This window comes from Momordica charantia (genome assembly GCF_013281855.1).
Source record: "Momordica charantia cultivar OHB3-1 chromosome 1 unlocalized genomic scaffold, Mcharantia_2.0 BLBB01000001.1, whole genome shotgun sequence".
Lineage (NCBI taxonomy): Eukaryota > Viridiplantae > Streptophyta > Magnoliopsida > Cucurbitales > Cucurbitaceae > Momordica > Momordica charantia.
The window spans coordinates 19481514-19503147 of record NW_028275157.1 but is presented as its reverse complement, the minus strand read 5'-3'; the positions used below and the strand labels follow the sequence as shown (position 1 = coordinate 19503147).

Here is a 21634-nt window from a genome sequence, read left to right as displayed (position 1 = left end):
AGAGGATTGTAAACAAAATCTTCAATTGAATCTTGCCATTCAAATATACATATAGACCTGTACATTGTATGGAAATACCAAAACAATATTAGCAGCAAAACTTCATGGAACCTCCCTGGTTATCATGAATTCAATGTTGTAAGAAATTTTCTATCTGGCAGTGGCAACATTTTGTAGTAGTGAATCTAAGTCCTTCAATCTGTAATTATGGTACAAAAACTAAAAAATTAGAATAATGCCAAGGGATTAAATAGAGAAGAAAATATAATAGAGAAACTTGAGTAGCTTGGGTACCTTATTTCACTCAAGTCTGGATAGGTTGCTATCGCTTCTTTAAAATCCTGATTTCAAAAGTCCAGATATCGTTACCATCAGGGATATATTTGGCTAAGCTAAGGTAAAACATTTTGTGAGTCCGGGAACATGACACAATCTTACCTGGTTTGCTGTGGAAGTTGTGTAGGTAACTACACATTGCATCCCAGCTTTTGTTGCAGCCTAAAAATGCAAATGAAGTTTTGAGATGATTTATTTATACATTCTGGTTTTCATTCTCAAAGTCTTCTATTTATAAAACCATAGTTACAGAGCAATCGATATACCTGCAAGCCAATAACACTATCCTCAACCACCAGGCAATCCTTTTCTGACACGCCTAGCTTCTGCAAGGCATATGTTACAGTTAAAATAACAATGCGTGTCCACTGCATATCAAGGGAGAAAGGTTCCAAAGTCATGAACTACGCATTAGTTACTTTTGAAGCTGTTATGTATATAGATGGATCTGGCTTCTTTTCTTTCACATCATCGCCTAGAAATAAACAAAAAATCCAAAAAATCAGTTGACTTCCAGAACCAACTAAGCTGAAACAAATGGATATCATCAATTCATCATTGACTGATTTCAAACAAACCAATCAGTTATTAACTTATTTGACAGGAGAGAGAAATCGTTTGTAATTGAATGCATGGTTGTACATTCAATTACCCAACAGCAAAGGCTCTGAGAAATTTCTTCAAGCTTATCACCCTCACCCATGCATTCATTTCATTTTTGTCCTTATTGTTGTAAGGCATATGTCCAATAACGGATGAGAATTCCGTATAGCAATTTTACCACAAGAAAGTATTGCATAGGAAAAATAGCAAGCTTACCAGCAAGGAAGCAATCAAGATTTTGAAACCGATCCTAAAATCAGAGAAGCATATTATACAATTATCTCGACAAGAGGAAAATTTGATCCTAAATCTATTAAAACAGAGTCTAGAGGCTTACAATTCCAATGAGGTTTTCAAGGCAAAGAATAACTGAACTTTTGGTAGCTGCAGAGCATACAGCAAGTTTCCTGCCCTACAAAAACAATACAGTATTTTACCTTAATTTCATAATCAACTTGAAGAAAAAGAAATATTGATACAAGAAGTAGAAAATTAAATGACAGAATTGACGTAAAGGACTATAAAAGTAAGTTAATGACAAAATGAACAGAGAAATGCGCCCATCACTTTGGCATATGTTTTAGAATAGGTGCATGGATCAAACCACCACAAATGATACAAGCCTAAAACAGTCCTAGATAATTATGAGATGATATCTTTCCAAATGGGTTAAGATAATTCAAAGTTCAAAACTTTATCCAGAGAAAAAACATGCAGATGGTTAAACTATTACTTACAGCGGACTTTGCCTCATCCATCAATCTTAGAACCCCAGGCCTGGGCTTCACCTGATAGAATTAAAGCAACTTTATGTTTGACGAGCCGAGCCACTCAAGCAACACAAGTAATAAAAGTTGCGTAAACAAGAAAAATCCAATGACAAATGATGCTTGATTATTTCCTTACGGTTCCAGATTTGATAATTTCTTTGTACCTTTCCGTTTTCCAGTCCTACAAGATCAAAGAAAGGGCATTAATAGAACCTCAGAGCACAAATTGTATCACGAACGTTGATTATTAGCATAAAACATATGGATCATAGCTTGCAATAGATCAGTTAAAATGGAAAAGCGTACGCAAATACTAAACTCTTCCAATGAATGCACAAGAACCGCCTGAACAGTCCATATGTACAATACTAATCCAGTATAAAATAAAAAGAGTCAAATACGAGGATATCCAATTTATATGTAGTATAAACCAACACAAATTATGAAAGCGCTCATAGCCTACATTCTCTCTCTCAGTAGCCAAATGATATAATAGCATCAGTATCGCATCACGTCACCGTAACAATAGAGATATAAGTCAGAAGTCAAATAAATATGCCTGAAGAGTATCGATCAACTTTGCTTGGTCCTCATCGTCTTCCGGAGCCTTCTCGAGGATCGTTGAAGATGGCCATCCATACTCCTTGAAGTACCTTACAGATGCAAAAACACCAATAATCCGCCGAGAACGCGTTATACAAATTACTAAGAGTCATAATAAAAAGAGAAGAATACCATCGCATTTTGGGCTTGCCGCCACCAATGCGGTTCTGGAGATCGTCGTAGAACTCGATGCTCCAATTGAGAGGCTCCGACGTAGAATTAGGGCAACGGACGTCGAAATGAGCAAACGCATCGTTATATGCTTGGCGGTGCAGGTGCTCGGACTCAAGGATGACGCCGTCACAGTCGAAAATTAGAGCTTGTAAAGAAGCCGAGACGGAGAGGGAGAAAGGTTTGTAAGAGGTAGATTTCTTGGACCTGCGGAAGCGGATGGCTGTGGGAGGAAGAGATCGACGAAGAGGAAGGGAAACCATGTCGGAAGAAGAGGGTATGAGATTGGGGCGAACGAGCATCACAGTGATGCTCGCCATGGCTGAGACGGAGAAGGAGAGCAGCTCGAGTTTCTGTGGCGCGGAACGCTCCCCGGCAACCCAACGGATTTTGTTTTGCAACCGTTATAGACCTCAACCTCAACTGTGAATCCTGTATTCCTTTTCTACTTTATCACAATGGAGAGATTATTGGTGAATCATGATGAGCTCTCACAACTATCAGATTAGGTGGATGACAAGAATTTATCTTTTGATTTAAATTTAAATCGAAGGTTTAAATATAATTTTGGTGAGGTGTAATTTCCGTTTATTTTACTTGTTATACTTTTAATATTTTTATTTTAATTTTCAAAAAAATATTTTTTTTATTTTTATTATATTTTAATCTCTCCACTTTTAAACTTTTAAAATTTAGTGTTGTACTTTAAAAAGGTAACTATTTTGATAACTTCATTTTTAATTTCAGCACGATACTTCATTTACTAAAAATCTTAAATTTTAGTCATACATTTATATTAAATAGTTTTAATTGTATATAAAATTTGTGAGACTAAATTAGTCACTTTTTTTAAAAAAATCAAAATGGTCATTGTAAAAGTATAATGACTAAAATGAAAAAAAAATACATAAACTAAAATAAACCAAAACTAAGAATACATCAACCAAAATAGTATTTATTACTTCAACTTTGATTTAATTTTTCTCCATATATAGTTATAGAAATTTAATTATAAATATCTATTTCTAATGATTTAGTTAAATTCTTCTAAAACGTTTCTACTATTATATAGATATAAACAATGTTATTACGTATTAGTTATCACATTCTTTTTTCGGATATGGCAAAGACTAGTGATGAGAGGGTACTCAGTATTCGGTAGGTAGGTGCGACGGTTAAATTATATTACTGGATTTATTTATTAGAATTTGAGTTGAACAAAAATTAACGAAAACCATGTTTTTTGGTAAAGAGAAACATGTCATGCACAAAGGTGTGAGGTTGCGATATTATGATTTGACTTTATAAATATGATTTACCTATTTTTAACAAGAAAATACTTAGCTCCACTAATCATAACTTATTTCTATTTCCAACATCATTAAAAAAAAATGATAGCTCTTATTAAAAAAAATTTCCACTTTTATATTTATCTTTCTTAAATTTCAAATATTCAATAGTAGTCCAAGTATTTTCTCTATTTCTTTTATTCAACTTAAACTTTAATATAGTTACATTATCTCAACTTTTTTTCTCTCGCATGTAAAAGAGATTATAACCTACCACACAAGAAGTATAAATTGAACTTTAAAGATTATAAGCCTTAATTTTGAAATCAAGCTCAAATCATTAAGGTTATAAAGAATCCATTTTAAAATATATATTTTTTAAATAATTTTTATTTTCAAATTTATTTCCAAAATGATGTTTTCTTGAAATTTATTAATTGTATAATACGTTGATTGAAATTTATTTAGAAAATAATACTTTTGAAAATCTTCCACCAGTTGACCGTCTCTAAGAAGAGAGGACAACAACATTTTCAACCTGAAGAGAGGGTTATCTAGATGGCGATGATCTGTTGGCGCCACGTCTATTTATTTTATTTATTAAATGAAGATATGAGTTGTTTCTTGAAAAGATGACTATTTAGATGCACATTTGATTTTTTGGAAAGAAAATATATTAATTATATTATATATTAAATAATAGCATAATATTTAATATGTTGGTCTTTGGCGTAGTTGATATAGCGCATACTTGATTTTCTCAACTTCGTGTTTGAACACGGCAAGAAAGTAAGGCACATCCACCGTGCCAAAGACTATCATTGAAACAATTGTGCTATTATGTAATATATAATATAATTAACATTTTTTAAAAAATTTACAATATGTCATCTTTTGGAGAGACAACTGCAAATGCATGCCTAGATGGTTATCTTTTGAGAGACGATCATATCTTGATTTTTCTAAATGATTAGATATAGCACCAATAGAGCACCAAATCTTCTAATCGACTAAATGCTAAAAATATCTTTTTCTTTTGAAAAGACGTTCAAATGTTGAAAAATTTTAAAAAGCATTATAATTTTGAATAAAATTTAACATACGGATTATATATTTAGTATATTTAAAACCAACATTATTTTGTAAACAAGTTTGAAAATGACCACTATTTTTTTAAAAAATTCCTAAAAAATCAACCAATCAAATATTGTTTCGCCGAAATTGTGTTAAAATAAATATAATTTTAAAAACAACTCAAACAATTTCATGTTCTCATTTTCAGAGAACTTAGATGGATTTGACAACATTTTATATTTCTCATTTTTTTACTTATTACTTTATTAATAATGTTCTTCGAGTTGGAACGACATTTTAAATCAAAACAAAAAAGGAAACACTACCTTTTTTTATTTTTACTCTATTTTTGCACATCAATGATGAAATAAACATTATTACCAAACAAAACCAATTGTTTCTCGTTTTCCACACTACCTTTTTAAATTTATGTAACAGATTTCTTTTTTAATTCAGGTAATAAATTCAAAAACTATTTTACCCCTTGAAATTTTTTTTTTAAAATTTCAACTTACAGAGTATAAAATTTTGAAAATAAACAAACACAATTTTTTCATTTAAAAAAATCCACCACCTAATTTTATTTTTTTTTAAAACACCAGAATATGGAAAAAAAAACTAATTAAAACAAATATAAATTTTCTACCTCAATTAACGCCCAAATATTAAGTAAAACTTATCCACAAGTTGGTGAATAAAAACAAGATTATCTAATAAGGATATTCTTTTACAATTAAGTTTATCTACCCACCATTTTTTTAAAGTCAATTTTTAAAGATTTAAAACAATTTTCAAACGATCTTTTTTTAATGAAAATTTAAATGTATTAGATATAAAGAAATTATAATTGAAAAAAAAAAAGAAAAGACAATCTTTTAAAAACTACAAAAAAAAGTAAAGTTGAATTATTGTGCTGGTTTCAATTTTAAAATGTGAGGCATTTGGAGTCATTCAGATCAGATGGGATGGCTGCAGCAAGAGAGCAGAGAGGCAAAAAGATCTAAACTCACATCAAAAAGAGTTTGAAAAATGCAGCAAAATCCGATTTGATCTGTGGCTGAGGCTTGTTCTGTCAGAACCTTATGTAAATCCCAAGAAGATAAGGAAAAGCCAAGTGATGTATGTCATGTCCCCATGGCCATACTCAAAATAATCTTTTAAAAAAACACCAAACAAAGGAGTTTCGTAAAGTTGAGATGTTTTTCTTCAAAAAGAAGAAACAATAGAAAGCAGAAAAAAAGGGAAGCCAAGTGGAGGAGCTAGAAGAAGTCAATCTTCAATGTTGATCTCTCTCTAGATGATAGATAGTATAGAGTAAGGGGGAGTATGTACAATAAATGCAAAATACCAAACATTCTGCCTTCCCTTTGAACAAAGAATTCCATCCTTATGATAAAAAAAAAAAAAAAAGAAACAATTCAATGCCATTTACAAACCCAGAAGAGTGGAAGACCAACCCTCTATTTGGACAGGCTGCATATTTGGTTGGTCTAAGGATTGAAGAAGTGGTTCCCGCACCGGCATTTCCAACCCAACGGCTTGTAAAATGAGTATCTGTTCCCCTGAGGGGACGAGTCGAAGAATTCCATTGGCAAACGAGTGGAGGCCGTATCCAACCTGGCGGCGCGGCCGGGCATGCTCGGCACTTGGACCGCCATGCATGGGTGGCACTCGTTGCACTTGTTGTGGCAGCTGGGTGGGGTGGATCCCAGCCTGGATTTGTCTTCGAAAAATAGACCCTGGCCAGACCAGAAACCAAAAGCAAAAACTCAGAAACAATTCACAAGAGGAAATATCAAAGAAAAGGAAAAGTAAAAAAAGAGAGAAAGAAGGCATACTCTGGGAGGGGAAGAGGCGGAGAGGAGGAGAAGAAGCTGCAGAAGCACAATAAGTAATGAAGTGGCCCAAACAGCAGGCAAATTCATCGTAGTCATCAAATCATTGATACCCAAAACTCATGGATCCAACGAAGCAAAGAAGTAAAAATCATACGCAATAAAGACCCAGTTGCCAGATGTTTCTGTTACTTTGTTCCACTTCCACCCACCGCACCACAAGCAACTAAGAAAGAGAAAGAGAGAGAGAGATGAACATTTAATAGAGGGAAGTGTAAAGCAAGAGGGAAGTGAAGATAGAGAGAGAGAGCATAAATTGGTGCGGGCGAGGGTGGGTGAGTCATAAGTTCTCCGACAACAACGAGAGAGGAGAGAGCAGAGAGGTTCTGAGTAAGAGAGCAGAGTGCAGCAGAAAAGTGAAAGGAACAATACGGTGGAGGAAAACAAATTTGGAGTATCCACATCACATACAAAGGACGCCCTATTCTTCCATTCTAAAACTTTAGGCTGTCCATCACTAGCCTGGCTGCTGCTACAAAGGGACCGCATTTACTCACCCACTCTCCCCTTTGCATTTGTTTCACTCTTCACTGCCATTGATTTTACATCTCAACACTGTGTGCTGATGGGCATGCAGCGACTAGCTCACCCCATCTTCCAAGCAATCAATTATAGCTGATGGAATGGACTATTGAGGTTTCATTTCTATTGCCTTTTTCTCTCCCTCGGCCCTCCTCCTACTTTGACTGTGGACCAATTTTGTTTCTTATTATTTGCTAATAAGACCATTCTCTTCATCTACGAAGGTACGCTAATGTTTAAGAATATTGAGCACATATTTCAATATAACTAAGCTCCAAACTAGCATTTATTCTTCATTACCAAAGTTGCTCATAATGGAGATCCATTTATCTCTAGTCTGACAACTTCATGAAGAATTTGAATTTGCATGTGTAGCTGATTTCGTGATTGCAAAGCTAGCTTGTCATCATTCTAAATTTTATTTGCATTTACCTACCGTTTTGAAAGGAAACTGTAACCTAAATTAAGGATGTAAGGGAGAACCAATGTCTAACATCAAAACTTTGAATACAATATACTGATGTGTAATAAAGAATATGTGGTGTTTGCTCGTTAAAGGCGAAAAGAATGCTGCAAATAATCTGCCACATTCCTCGACTGCCTCTCCAGATCTGTTGATTTTTTTTACAGGCCATTTAGTCAACCATGCATCTTACCAAACTCCAAGAACGAGAGCCTGAGACACAGTGAGCAAACTCGACTTTAGAACCTACTAGTCTGATTCTGACGGCCGAAGAAAAAGAAACACAAAAACAAGTACTTTTGGCTTTCCAACTTCATAAGACTCTTTCATGGTGTTGGAAAGAAACTGAGGGCAGAGGACCCATGCCGAAATGAACTACAGCTCAACTCTGGATCCCATGTTCTCACCGAGAAGGAATAAGGAACTTTTTCTTTCTTTGTTTTTTGGTTTTTTTTTCATAAATATTTTCTTCTTGTCAGAAAATAAACCAGATATCAGGACTCTCAAACTAATTTTTCATAGCGGCAAAAAAGTGTGCTTAAAATGAGGCTGTCCTTTTCTCGAGTTCGTAAATCATAACCAATAATTTTAAGTTCAAGTTCAACATTTGAGATGAGTGTATGTCTTGAACAATTGAACTGTGCTCAAACTGATATTTAATACTCCAATTCTGATAATCGATTTAAATTGTTTATAAACAGGATGGTAAATTAAGTAATATTCTTGAATGTTAAATTCTACTCTTGCAAACCAATAAACTTCATTCAAACGGCTCAATTAACATAGGAAGTTAATCAAAACAGTTTACTTGATCAAGTCAAGAAGTAATGACAAAGTGGAGAATACACGAGCTTCTATATCTTGGGAAGATTTTTTTCCTATAAGGTGAAGAGTTAAGCTATAGTACAGTTCCTTCATTGAAGTACAGATATCATGAAGTACAAATATATTACCTGATAACTATTGATGACTTTACTTAATGGTGATCTATTCTATAGACTGTACTACTGTGTTATTGAGTTCTAAAAAATTATCAGATGACTATTGTAGAGAGAGGATGAAATAATGGTAGAGAAGTAGGGATCTAACCTCAATTAACCATAGACCCCGTAGGCCGTAAGTAGAAAGAATTGTTTGAGGAGTCAAACTGAAATCAATATGGTATTTGTCGGAACAACTTTATTGATAAATCTGCATGCATGATCACAAGGGTTTAAAGAATTCAGAAATTCTATCCTGCACAAGTAAAATGGATTTTTTACAGCTGGTTGATTGGTTTCAATGAGATTCTCCTGAGTTTTAGTTGTTCTTGCATCAATCTTTATGCTTTTGAGAATTTGAAAGGTCCTTTTCTGTAGCTTCATTCTTTGTGGTTGGAGAATTTGAAGGATTTTCAGCAACAATTTTTTTTTTTTTTTGGTCCTTGGGTTTAGGGTTAGAATTTTGAAGGGTCTTCATTGAGCTTCTCCTCAGTCTTAACTGTCCTATATCATTTTTCTGATTTGAGAAGTTCAAAGGGTCTCCATTTTCGAAGCATCAATCTTTATGGTTGGAGAATTTGAAGAATTTTTTTCAGCAACATTTCGCTATTTCCTAGAAAGTTTAAAGCTTTGGCATTCTTCAAGTTCTTCGGTGTTGATTAAAATTGCTTCAAGGATAGATTTATCTAAAGCTTCTCCCCCTTTTTATGTCGGTTATATTTCTTGTTTATTTGTGTTGTATTTCCTTGGGTTTCTATTTCCCCTTTTTCTTTATTTTTTATTTTGTTTTTCCTCCCGTTGAGAGTTCGTATCATTTGAATAATTTTGTTCCTTTTCATTTATCAATGATAAGTTTTGTTATAAAAATTTGAGTAAAATTGATATTTTTTCCCTCATATTAAGTAAAAATTGATGCCAAGTTTGGAGTAAAATGGGTTTTTTCCCCCTCATATTTTCCTTGTTTGTTCTCTATTTTAAAAATTTTTTTTTTTTTTCAATTTTCCCTGATCACTTCCATTATTTTTTAAACAGACCCAAATGAAATACCTTTTAGCTTTAACTTCTTAAACTCTAATCAACATAAATATGATTACTACCTTTCGAGTTCTTTTGGTATTCAACATTGAATCAGTCAGCACTCAGCAGAAAAAGGGAAACTTTCTCTGCACCTGCACTCTCTTAGCCTAACCAGTATCTGGTTCCCATAAATCGACGAAAATACTAACGCGAGTATGGTGAAAAGTGTACCTGAGGCTGCTTGGTTCCAGTGTCATGGAGTTGTTAAGTCGTCGGTAAAAATCACAACGTACTTTCCAGACTATTGATCAGACCATTACAAGACTGCATCTTTATGAACAGAACAGAACCACACAAGCCCTATTCTACTTCCGGTGATATTATGATATTAATAATCGTCTTCTTTTTCTTTTATTGTGTTTTACTGCTTTTAAATTCTCTGGGCGAAAAGAGAGCAAAAAACCGAACCTGACGAACTGCTGCTACATGCCTGTGTCTGAGCATCGGCTTCCCTCCGTAGCCAACAAATTGTATGGTTTTGATAGGGTAAGTGTTGCATTTCGTAGCTTCCATAACATGTAAAAAGCAAGTTGCAGGTTCCCAGCCTGATGTTTCTCCATTAGAATAGCTGTCCTCGTTGCTCGTGTAAAAGCTCCCTGGAACCGACTCCACTGAACCTGTTGACTTGTTCTTATTCAAAGGAACAGATAAGAGAAGATAAATTTGAATGAAAGACTGCATATAAAGCAGACTGGCTGAAGTTGAAAGACCGTCAGTTTTCCAGGAAGAATAAATGCTTACATGCCCGGGGGGAGGGATGGGAATTTAAGATGCAAACTGCTATAGACGATGGAAGTCGATGCGAACCACCAGAATTCAATGAGAAATCAAAATTACAATGGTTAAGCAGAATGTTTCTCCCATTAACACAATGACCACAACAAACATTTCTTTGATTACACTTCTCCTGCCGCTTCACACTTGCTCTCTGAATGCAACCCATTAAATTGAACATTATGGAAACCCAAAATTTTTTCTGGCAAAAAGTATGGAGTGATGCCAGAGTCTAAAACTGCCCACAAGAATTACATCCCACCACCATCCTATTCTGTCATTGTGCAACAACTAACATCCTAATTTGTATCGAAAGAATCCTAAAGCCATCTCCATTCTTTTCTTCAATAGCTCAAATGTCATGGACTTCCTTCTTATTTAAGCGTTCATCGACCAAATCATGCCTCCCAATAGGACTCTGTCCTTCGGCAAGCTCCTGTCTGCTTTCCCATAGCTTTCCCGACTTCCCTATAGCTAGAATCAACTCAAGTTGCTTTTGTTGCTGTTCCTACAAACACCACTCAAAAGAAAAAAAACTCGAATTAGATTAGATGTTGAGCACTCTTATATGAAGAAATAGATCTTGTAGAATATGTAACGATCAGCCGTAGTAATGTAGTAATTGACATTATTCCAACTTCCTTTTTAAACAGAATCCTACCATTCTAAAACTGCAGTACATGATGCTTGATCGGCAATCACTTAATTCACACCTCGAAAAACATAAAACCATTGATTTAAACATTAAGAATGGAAAATTTATTATACCTGCATAGCCAGTAAGACCTTCTGGATTTCAGCAAGCTCCTTCTCCAGAATATCTCCTCGAACTGCCAATGCTCGAGTAGCCTCAGAAGTTTTTTGAGCTAACACTGCAGTCTTCAGAAATAGATCAATTCTTAGAGGCTATGGGAAATGGCATCTCATCTTAGCAAAATGTAAGCAATAGAGATATCAAGGCTTGTTATAAAGGATAAACGTATGATTCACATCTTGGCGTCAATTTTCACCTTTTCAACATGTTATTTCATATTGTAACCGAACCCCTGCGTCACATGAATTTTCTTCACCACTACACATCCATGTCATTCCAATACAATCACCTCACTCAGAGTCGCAACTTCATGTATTTTGTGCAGTGTGTTTGCCAGGTATGTAAAAACACGGCCTATATAAACATTTCAGGATTCGGTTGCTTCTTAGTTCTTAACATTAATATCTCTTGGAATTTTGTTGGAGTTTAATGCAGGAAAAGTTCAGTACCAGGTACTCCATGGACCAATGAACCACTCATTATGGTTCTCATTATCAAACTTTCAATTCTATGTTGTCTTAACCTGTTCAAAGTAATAGATTCACTTGTTTTAACAATTTCTTAGACGGTTCAAAATTTTGAGCGTCCATCGTGATTTGAGTTTTATTTATTTATTTATTACAATATCATGTTAATGTCTCCAAGAGACCATCCATCATTTACTCTGCTGCTAAATATCATCTTGAGATTTCGATATAAAGAAACAGCCTCCAAATTACTCATAAGAAGAATTACCTCCTCGATGGGCTTCTTCAGAGCCTTTCGAGTAACTCTAAACCTAATCCCTAGCTTCTCCAGCTGCCTCGACAAGACTCGAATTAGCGTTGCCGAGCTCTTCAAATCCTCCTCCAGCTTGTTAGTTCTTTCCACCAAATCTATCTCCAATGCGGCCTTCGCTGTCCCTCGATAAATCCGATTCCACTGCCGTCTGCGAATCCAAGCACCAATTGCAACCCCAGCCACCAAAAATAAGAATGCGCCAACGAAAATCCCATCACCAAACACCGCCAAGAACAGACTCTTAGACCTGGCTTTCACGCTATTCAGAGCGACCCCAACAGAAGCGAGCAAAGACGAAACGAGGCAAAACAACTCGGCAGCTGAAAGAAAGGAATCGAGATTAAAATCACCATCACTACTGTCTCTACGTCCAACTCCTCCAGAAGTAGAAACTCGAGGACAGAACTGATGGGTATTAATCGAATAGAAATTAAAAGGGCTTCGAAGTTTGTGATCGAGAAATTGAAAATGCAGCAGGGCGTTGGGGAAATGTCTAGGGGCAAATCGAAGAGACGAGCACGGATTCCTGGAAAAGAAGCTGGAGAAGTAAAAGGTAGAAGGGGGAGGGGAAGGAGAAGGCGAGCTCAGTGAAAGGTATTGGAAAGCAATCGACATCGTTATGGAGGGTAGACTTGCAGAGCGTGTGATTCAAGAATCTAGGGTTTTGTCAGACATGGAAGACGGGACATAGGTCCCTCCTTCAGAACAGAAAATGAAATTGGAGACAGATTTGACTTCGGACAGAAGGGGAGAGAGACGGACTTCGCGGTGGAAGGGAAAACCGCGATGAATTCAATGAATTACGCGCGAGTTTTATCCGATCTATTACTTTATAACTGTAACCGTTAAACTGGATAACCACCAGCGTCCAACAGGGCCTTCTTGGTCCACGGCTTTGGCCCAGGCTTTCTTTTATGGGAAATTTAAGTAAGTGATAAATTTTACCGCCCATTTAAAAAAATGTTCATTTATTTATAATTTTTTAAAAATGGTTATAGGATATATTTGAAATTTGAAATTTTTTAATTTTTTCTTATAATGTCCTCCCATGCATTTACCGGTATTTTAACAACCCAATAAATTTCCTTCAATTCAATGTTCCCTGCTTTCAACGGATTTTATCCTAATTATTTTAATTCTTTTATTAGGAAATTAACTCACGGTCCCCATCTTACCATTTGATTATCTTCATTAGATTTTGTATCATCCTTATATTCGGTCCTTGTCTCACCATTTGATTATCTTCATCAGATTTTGTATCATCCTTATATTAGAAGAATTATCAAAATCATAAGGTCAGTAAATGTATATATCAGTTGATGAAAACCAAAATTAGAATACAAATCACATATATATCACCATCAACTCAATCATCAAAATTAAAACTTCTATATATGTATATACTAATAATTCAACAATTAACAAAAACATGAAAGTTAATAGATGTATATATCAATTTAAGAAACAACCAAAAAGTAATATACTTAATACATTTATTTACTGTTGTACAACTAAAATATCATAAATATAAAACTAGTACATGTATATTCCAATAATTAAAACGTCTATATATGTATGTACTAATAATTCAACAATTAACAAAACATGAAAGTCAACAAATGTATATATCAATTCATGAACAAAATACGAAAGTCAATAGATCTATTGACTACTGCTAGTACATGTATATCCCAATAATTACCTAGCTCTTCCTCAACTATGTTGAGACACTTTCTTTTTCCCTGAAACATAAAAGTAGAATTAGCTTATTAAATATAATTTTTAAATATTACTATTCAACAAACATACATTGAATTCTTACCTTCTTGGTAGATTCCTTACAACCCAAATTCCTTTTAGGGTCAAGTTTAATTTGTTTTGTTTTACCTTGGATTAAGTCTTTCCCACACCTCTTTTTGTTGGTCTCCTTCAATATTGGAGTCTCTCCTGGGTCTTTGATGATTCAATCTATACATATAAAGATAAAACATCTATGGGATGATTTTTTAAAAAAACAAACATGCCATAAATAAACTATTGCATCTATACCTCTTCTTCATTGTCTAAATTGATTGTACACGTTTCTCTTTGACGCCTTGTTATTCCAGCCGTCTTTTAATTGAGTTATTCCTCCTCTAACTTTAACTATATATAGATTTTATTTAGTTTGTAATTTACTTAAATATAATATGTTTGTTAGAGATAAACACATATACTCCTGAAATTTGGTTATTAACAACACTCATGTGGTAGGTCCCATATTTATATATTTTTAAAAATACACCTCAAAATTTAGGAAGACAAAAAATATCTTTTTAAATTAAGCTTTATAGGCAAAATCAAAACAAAGATTTTACCTTCCTCAAACAGTCGGAGTAATGGGCAACGATGACCGGTTTTAGTCTGTGGCGGGAGGGTCGAATCTGGTTAATAGGTCGGAAACATATCGAAGCGACAGTAGGTGGATCTGGTCTGGGGCAGTCGGCGGATCGTATCAGCCTTGGCAGATCTAGTCAGGCGGCAGGATGGTAGATCTGGTTTGGGATGTGGTGCATCAAACAGATATGGTACGTGTTACAGCCAACGGGTAGGGTGGCGGCGGTTGGGTGCGGCAGCGTAGGTCTGGTTTTGATTCGTGGATGGCGGCGTGAAGGTGAGCGGTGCAGTAAGACAGGATGGTGGCTTAAAGGTGAGTGGTGGGATGGCGGCTTGCGGATCTGCTTCATGAAGAAGACGATAGCTGTGGGGTGCATGGAGTTGCGTGAGACCAAAGGGTAGGAAGAAGGTGAGGACTCCTAAAACCCTAACTTCTCTAACTCAAGTCAAAGGTGAGAAGTAAATTTTATCATTTACATAGTAATAATCTTATTCATCCCCTTTTTTTAAATTTTAGAGGGGTAAATTTCAAAATCTACCCAACACATTTTTAATAATTTTTGGTTAAATCAACTTTTAAATTTTGATTATCAATTTTAAATTAAATTTAAGTTAATTATTTAATAGATAGAATTGATTCCCTAAAATGAAGGCTCGTTGTTTTTGCTATTAGTTAAAAATCCTAAATCCGCCGTTCCTACCATTACAAAAAAAAAAAAAAAAAAGGTATGTTTTTAAGTTGAGTTAAAATAAAAGGTAAATTCAAAATACAGTCTTAAGTCTCTTGTTTTCCAAAAAAATATATCTCAAATTACTAAATTAGTTTTATTAGTTCAAAGTATTAATTAGTATAACAAAAGTATTTACAAATAGAAATCATCTATTCTTTCCAACATCACCATTTTATAAAATAATTAATAAATAAAACTAACATTGCATTTAACGTTCTCTTTGTTTTGACATGTATTGTGATACATTAACAACAAAAACGATTTTCTCAAAAAAAAAAAAAACAAACAAACTAGAATGGGCTACTTGTTTGTTATTTTTAAATTTTTTTAATAACATTTAATTATATGACTAAAAATGCATGCTATTTTTGCAATGACTCAATTAATTAATCATAATTAAGTGATAGAAATAAATAAATATCGTTGATGTCAAATTATGACCTCCGGATGGAATAAGCAAATCTATGAAGGAGCACGATCAACCTATAACGGAGCATGGTTGACTTATGAAGGAGCATGGCCAACCTATGAAGGAGTGTGGCTAACCTATGTTAGAATGAGGTATGCGAAGAAAGACTTGCAAAAAGAGAGTAGACACTTCAATGCTCAAGTCAATCTCAATATGAGGTATCGCTCGCGAGACAAGCTAATCAGAATTGAATACCTACGTGTAAGGAGTGAACCTTTTGTATTTATTGGCGCTTAAGAGCATATCAAAGTTAGCCACTTAACACGACGTATGAATCACATAGTAAATTTAGCAATAGTGACAAGTTGAAAGTTGAATAACAGATGAGAGCAATTACGAATGATGATGTTGTATAATTCCAATCGGATAAATAAGTTGTACTACCTCAAGGAGTGCTTGTTTATTGAAAATGTCAAAACTTAACGTCAATAAATATTACTCTATTAATATATTATTATTGAATAGTGCATATATTTGTTAGTTAATATCAATCCATCTATTAATCGAATTCAAGACTAAAACATCAGTCCCTTTTCAACCAAGTTAGGTAAAATAGACATTGTAATTAATTAAAAACAAAGTAATATTAACCAAAATCTCATTAATTAATCAACTCTATTTTGTTGCTATCGACGTCTATAGGTGTAGGTAAAATACCATTAATTATCCACAAAACCTATTAAAAATGGTTCCGTGTCGTACAAAAATAGTTCAATTAACAAAAAGGGATCGGGTATAATAACTCGTCAAGATTCTCCTCAATTTTAAATATTTTGTAAATTAAAAGTAAATACATATGTCTAAAAACAGTATTCACATTAATATGAAAGTCTACAACTTATAATTAGTTAATATTTTAATGAAATCTATAATAAAACATAATTTAATTTTATCCTTATGCAAATAATAGTTAATTGAATTTTATATTATGTACTTATATGAGTATATACATACATCTTTAATCTAATCAAAAGGTTATGAAATAATTCAATTAATAAAATTATTTACTTATTTCTTTAAGGTCCAACTCTCAAATCCTCTCACCCTTACTTAATAAAAGTTGAATTCTATGTTATAATAATCATTGATTATTAAATCTTATTATATAATATTAAAATAACCACTCAATTATCTCTAGTTGAAATAACATATAAAACACAAATATTTTATCACCAATCCTTCTTCAAGTTGGAGGATCTAGTATGTGTGTAGATATGGGACTAGGAAGCACGCCAAAGCTTATTTATCACGTCGTCGCAAAAATTACTTTTTTAATAAATTAAATTATTTATTTTAAGAAAGTTCAAAATTATTGATTTTTAAAATATCACAATTGGAAGAATGTAATAAAGTAGATAATTATTTATAAACAATGGTTTGCCAACATAAATTTGATTCAGCGGTGATTGACACCTATTTTTGACAAGATATTAATAAGTATTAATGTCGATAATATTTTTAAAATATTTAAAAAATAAAAAATTGATAAAAAGTATTTAAACTAACAAATAAGTATTTTAACTTCTCTGAGTTAAAAATGATTATTAACTTATTATTAATATCATATCTATGTTAATAATATTTGGTTGGAAATGTGACTTTTAAAAACCTAGTTGTTGTACATGTACTAATGCCATAGCAGTGGAATTTTATACCCTCAAAAAAAAAAATGCCCTCTGTAGATAATAAAATGGATTAAGAAGCAGGAGCGATAGTTGAAGGAGACGATCTGACGAGAGCAAGACAGCCGCCAATTGCTCTATTCAATTTAACTCTCTCTGATAAATTTTTTTTTTCTATCATCTTTCCCCTCGCCTTACCTACTCCCCACATTTTCCAATTCGCCAGACGTTAGAGACGACTTTTCAAAGCAAAGTCCCCGTTGGAAATGGCTGGGAAGGGCGAGGGGGTTGTTGAAACTCTTGATCTTGGTCAAAGATGACCCAATTTCCCCCCTTTTTTTTTGTTTTGTTGTAGTTTTCGTTGTCACTGTTCTGAAATTGAAGGTGGTTTGGTGAAATTATTTGTTTATTTATGCCGCCTTGCGTTTGGTAGCCCCTTTGAAATTGCCTCTCATCTCCACTTCCTCCTCTAATTCTACCTACCTTCCTCAACCCCGTTTGTGTTCTTTAAGATTTCGGCCTTACCGAACCCTTAACACTCTTATAAAAGACCTCTCCCATTTTCCATTTCAATCTCAGGGTCTCTCACCGTTTTCATCTCCTGTCAAGCTTTCAGAGTCCTCATTTGATTCCGAGAGATCTGAACCCTTTGTTGAAGATAACAACAATGGCTCTTTCTAATGCCGCCACTCTCTCCTCCAAATCACTTTTCAATCCGCTTGTTGAGCCCAAATCTCACCAACCCAGTTCGTTCCTCGTTCCGTCCAAGACCCACCTCAGGCTCCGCCGACGCATCTCCGCCGTCCACGCGGCGGAGCCGGCCAATGACAAGGTTGTGGCTGAGAGCCCCCGCAAGACGCTGGTGACGGCGCCGTCTAGCGCTGGGAAATGGAGTGTGGAGAGCTGGAAATCCAAGAAGGCTTTGCAGCTACCTGAGTACCCGGATCAGGCCAAGCTGGAGACTGTTCTTGAAACAATTGAGTCGTTTCCTCCCATTGTGTTTGCTGGTGAGGCTAGGAGCTTGGAAGAGAGGCTTGCTGAGGCCGCCATGGGCAATGCTTTCCTCTTGCAAGGTGGGGATTGCGCTGAAAGTTTCAAGGAGTTTAGCGCCAATAACATTAGGGATACATTCAGGATTCTTCTCCAGATGAGTGTCGTTCTTATGTTTGGCGGGCAAATGCCTGTCATTAAGGTACCCATCCTCTCCTCCGCTCTTTCAGATTCTTTGTTTTCTGAGGATTATTAGTTTTTCAATCGTAGTTTTTGAACATTGATTTAGGTGGGCAGAATGGCTGGTCAGTTTGCAAAGCCAAGGTCAGACCCAAATGAGGTGAAGGATGGAGTCAGTCTGCCAAGCTACAAGGGGGACAACATCAATGGTGATGATTTTAATGAGAAGTCAAGAATTCCAGACCCAGAGAGGATGATCAGAGCTTATACTCAGTCTGCTGCAACCCTCAACCTTCTCAGGTCCTTCGCCACTGGAGGATACGCTGCAATGCAGAGAGTAACCCAATGGAATCTTGATTTTGCTGAAAACAGTGAACAGGGTGATAGGTAAGCCAAGTTATTATTTACAGCTTTTAATTGTATTTTGAATTTAGAACCAGTATTGGAAGCAGCATGAGTTGTGTTAAATTGAGACGTATCTTGAGGCGCTAATTATGCATCTTGATCAGATTAGGATTAGCCTATCATAGTAGCTCTAGATCTTGTAAGGTTTAAGTTCTCAGCCCAAAAGAAAAAAAAAATGTTAAGCTGGCCTGGCCCTCGATAATAAAGAATGGTTGCATATTGCTCTACAGGTATCATGAACTTGCACGCCGTGTTGATGAGACCCTAGGATTCATGGCTGCTGCAGGACTTACCGTCGACCATCCTATTATGACTACAACTGAGTTTTGGACTTCTCACGAGTGTTTGCTCTTGCCTTATGAACAATCACTTACCAGACTGGACTCAACTTCTGGCCTATACTATGACTGCTCAGCTCACATGCTTTGGGTTGGGGAACGTACCCGACAACTCGATGGTGCCCATGTGGAGTTCCTTAGAGGTGTTGCTAATCCTCTTGGAATTAAGGTAGCTTCTTTAAGCTTAGGATCTAATGTTGGTATCAAATCAAATATTATGCATAAAAATTGATGATTAATGTGATTTTTTGATACAGGTGAGCAACAAAATGGATCCAAATGAGTTGGTTAAACTTATTGAAATCCTCAATCCTGATAACAAACCAGGAAGGATAACTATCATTGTAAGAATGGGTGCTGAGAACCAGAGAGTAAAGCTTCCCCATTTGATTAGAGCTGTACGAAGGGCAGGGCAAATTGTGACATGGGTCTGTGATCCAATGCATGGAAACACCATTAAGGCACCCTGTGGCCTCAAAACACGTCCATTTGATGCAATCCTGGTAAATTTCTATCCTATTGGATATCTTTGATTTCTCATTTCTTGAATATTTTCTACTAACTAAACGCAAGACGTTTGAAGATGTAGAGACTGTGGTAGCTTCTTCTTCTTAGGGATTAGTCATACACCAGAAGTTTAGAACTTATATGAAACATTTAAACTAAAGGAAATCTCGAAGCAAATTTAAATACAACTGTTTTAAGTAGATTCATATAAGATCGTTTAAGTGCTATTATTTCTCAAATGCTGAAAGGTAAGTGTATAATAAAGTTGGACAATTAATGCTTAAACTGAGAGTTTCATTACAAAAAGGTAAAACCTTTACCTGTCCGTCCTATCGAACCTGTGGTATCCCTTTTCCAGGACAATTCTCCATGTTTATAAACTTAGTTTATTGTTCCCATTATGTCACTATATATCTTCTAAATCAACTGGCCTTCCGTTTTTCTTATAGGCTGAGGTCCGAGCATTCTTTGATGTGCACGAACAAGAAGGGAGCCATGCTGGAGGAATTCATTTGGAAATGACCGGACAAAATGTAACAGAGTGCATTGGAGGGTCCCGAACCGTAACATTCGACGACTTGTCCTCGAGATACCACACACACTGTGACCCAAGATTGAATGCTTCTCAGTCTCTTGAGCTTGCTTTCATCGTCGCCGAGAGGCTTAGGAAGAAGAGGATTGGAAAGCCAACTTCTCTTCCCCCAAGTTTCTTTTAAACATAGGGAGAAATTCCTGGATGTGTTCGGTTGTGAATAAGTCTGGATTTGGTATTTTCCAGAACTTAAAATTCAGTAACCCCGTTGTCGGATAACCGTGATATAGAAGTGCTAGGAGATAATGTTGAGGATCATATTTAGTTTTGAAGGATTGGATTATTTTGCTGTGGAGAATAAGTGAACTCCAACCAAGGAGCTGGATGGCTAGAAGCTGGAGGATCACAGTTTAGAATATGTTTCTGAGTAGTATGTGAATTTGAGTTTTTCTTTTTTCATTAATTTACTCTTGAAATTTAATTTCTCCAAATGTGGGGTGGTCGGATTTAGATTTTGAAGAGTTTAATGTAAAAGATACCCAATTATATATGCATTTGAATGAAACGCGAACATTTACTGATGATCTAATTGTGACTAGATGCTGTCAAATGTTGCATGTGGAATCCTCTGTTTTCTTAGAGGAATTGTCAATTCGGTAAGCAGAGCATAATATTGACCAAACATTTTATTCATTTGGACGTCTTATTTAATGTTTCGAGTTCTAAAGAGCGAAATCCGAGATTAAGGGCAATATTAAGAGTGATTCTGATAGTATTATTGGTTCTCAGCATATTGCATCTACTGCAGCTAGTCCAGTCCTACAGCTTCCTCTCTAGACATTCCTCAGCGTGATTCTATTATATCATCTCAGGTTAATGTCCCTCTTCGCCGTTCTACAAGGACTCGCCAACCAATCATATTTGAGGGATTTTCACTGTCATTTAATTGATATTGTTCCTATGCCAGCATCTTCTCTCAAGTATCCTCTGCAGAAATTTTTGTCTTATGATAGCTTATCCCCAGATTATAAGAAATTTGCTCTCAATGTCTCTGCATCTTATGAGCCTCAATTTTATCATCAAGCTGGACCATTTGCCCACTGGCGTGAGGCCATGCAGTCTGAGTTGCAAGCCATGGAAACTAATTCCACACTTGGTCTATTGTTCCCTTACCTTTGGGACATCATTCTATTGGATGTAGGTAGATCTACAAAATCAAAACCAAGTCTGATGGTTCCATAGAGCGTTATAAAACTCGTTTAGTGGCAAAAAGGTATACTCAACAAGAAGGTCTCGATTATATTGAAACATTTTCTCCGATTGCCAAATTAGT

General features: G+C 35.2%; 4 protein-coding genes across 6 annotated transcripts; 1 reads left to right on the top strand and 3 right to left on the bottom strand.

Moving 5' to 3' along the window:
* Positions 1–6: 6 nt before the first annotated feature.
* On the bottom strand, positions 7–2969 carry LOC111005676 (Haloacid dehalogenase-like hydrolase (HAD) superfamily protein). Its single transcript, XM_022277268.2, has 11 exons — positions 2445–2969; positions 2269–2362; positions 1846–1890; positions 1677–1727; positions 1277–1351; positions 1156–1189; positions 756–811; positions 603–662; positions 439–498; positions 295–341; positions 7–199 (listed from the first exon to the last, which is right to left on the bottom strand). Exons 1-11 carry the CDS (start codon positions 2801–2803, stop codon positions 151–153), a joined length of 930 nt encoding a protein of 309 aa, XP_022132960.1. The 5' UTR covers positions 2804–2969; the 3' UTR covers positions 7–150.
* A 3152-nt stretch (positions 2970–6121) lies between these two features.
* LOC111005634 (EPIDERMAL PATTERNING FACTOR-like protein) lies at positions 6122–10423 on the bottom strand. Of its 2 annotated transcripts, XM_088122732.1 has the most exons (3): positions 8816–10423; positions 6685–6907; positions 6122–6585 (listed from the first exon to the last, which is right to left on the bottom strand). In XM_088122732.1, exons 2-3 carry the CDS (start codon positions 6778–6780, stop codon positions 6337–6339), a joined length of 345 nt encoding a protein of 114 aa, XP_087978858.1. In that variant the 5' UTR covers positions 6781–6907; positions 8816–10423; the 3' UTR covers positions 6122–6336. The 2 variants fall into 2 exon arrangements, with proteins under 2 accessions (XP_087978858.1, XP_087978852.1); XM_088122726.1 differs by lacking the exon at positions 8816–10423 and having other exon boundaries at positions 6685–6984.
* A 145-nt stretch (positions 10424–10568) lies between these two features.
* On the bottom strand, positions 10569–12950 carry LOC111005633 (uncharacterized). Of its 2 annotated transcripts, none has more exons than XM_022277214.2 (3): positions 12107–12948; positions 11326–11436; positions 10569–11065 (listed from the first exon to the last, which is right to left on the bottom strand). In XM_022277214.2, exons 1-3 carry the CDS (start codon positions 12764–12766, stop codon positions 10910–10912), a joined length of 927 nt encoding a protein of 308 aa, XP_022132906.1. In that variant the 5' UTR covers positions 12767–12948; the 3' UTR covers positions 10569–10909. The 2 variants fall into 2 exon arrangements, with proteins under 2 accessions (XP_022132906.1, XP_022132907.1); XM_022277215.2 differs by having other exon boundaries at positions 10938–11077; positions 12107–12950.
* Positions 12951–17561: 4611 nt separating this feature from the next.
* DHS1 (3-deoxy-D-arabino-heptulosonate 7-phosphate synthase 1) lies at positions 17562–20882 on the top strand. Its single transcript, XM_022277231.2, has 5 exons — positions 17562–18541; positions 18629–18906; positions 19155–19431; positions 19520–19765; positions 20219–20882. Exons 1-5 carry the CDS (start codon positions 18017–18019, stop codon positions 20483–20485), a joined length of 1593 nt encoding a protein of 530 aa, XP_022132923.1. The 5' UTR covers positions 17562–18016; the 3' UTR covers positions 20486–20882.
* Positions 20883–21634: the final 752 nt, after the last annotated feature.

Excerpts from the sequence above, each read along its gene's own strand:
- DHS1 (XM_022277231.2), top strand. The coding sequence starts at position 18,017 with ATGGCTCTTTCTAATGCCGCCACTCTCTCCTCCAAATCACTTTTCAAT. Across the intron at positions 18,542-18,628 it reads GGCAAATGCCTGTCATTAAG|GTGGGCAGAATGGCTGGTCA; the intron begins GTACCCATCCTC and ends ACATTGATTTAG. Across the intron at positions 19,432-19,519 it reads CTAATCCTCTTGGAATTAAG|GTGAGCAACAAAATGGATCC; the intron begins GTAGCTTCTTTA and ends TTTTTGATACAG.
- LOC111005633 (XM_022277214.2), bottom strand. The coding sequence starts at position 12,766 with ATGTCGATTGCTTTCCAATACCTTTCACTGAGCTCGCCTTCTCCTTCC. Across the intron at positions 11,437-12,106 it reads TGAAGAAGCCCATCGAGGAG|ACTGCAGTGTTAGCTCAAAA; the intron begins GTAATTCTTCTT and ends CTATTTCTGAAG. Across the intron at positions 11,066-11,325 it reads AGGTCTTACTGGCTATGCAG|GAACAGCAACAAAAGCAACT; the intron begins GTATAATAAATT and ends TGGTGTTTGTAG.
- LOC111005634 (XM_088122732.1), bottom strand. The coding sequence starts at position 6,780 with ATGACTACGATGAATTTGCCTGCTGTTTGGGCCACTTCATTACTTATT. Across the intron at positions 6,586-6,684 it reads CCGCCTCTTCCCCTCCCAGA|GGTCTATTTTTCGAAGACAA; the intron begins GTATGCCTTCTT and ends TGGTCTGGCCAG.
- LOC111005676 (XM_022277268.2), bottom strand. The coding sequence starts at position 2,803 with ATGGCGAGCATCACTGTGATGCTCGTTCGCCCCAATCTCATACCCTCT. Across the intron at positions 2,363-2,444 it reads GGCAAGCCCAAAATGCGATG|GTACTTCAAGGAGTATGGAT; the intron begins GTATTCTTCTCT and ends TGCATCTGTAAG. Across the intron at positions 1,352-1,676 it reads TGGATGAGGCAAAGTCCGCT|GGCAGGAAACTTGCTGTATG; the intron begins GTAAGTAATAGT and ends TTGTTTTTGTAG.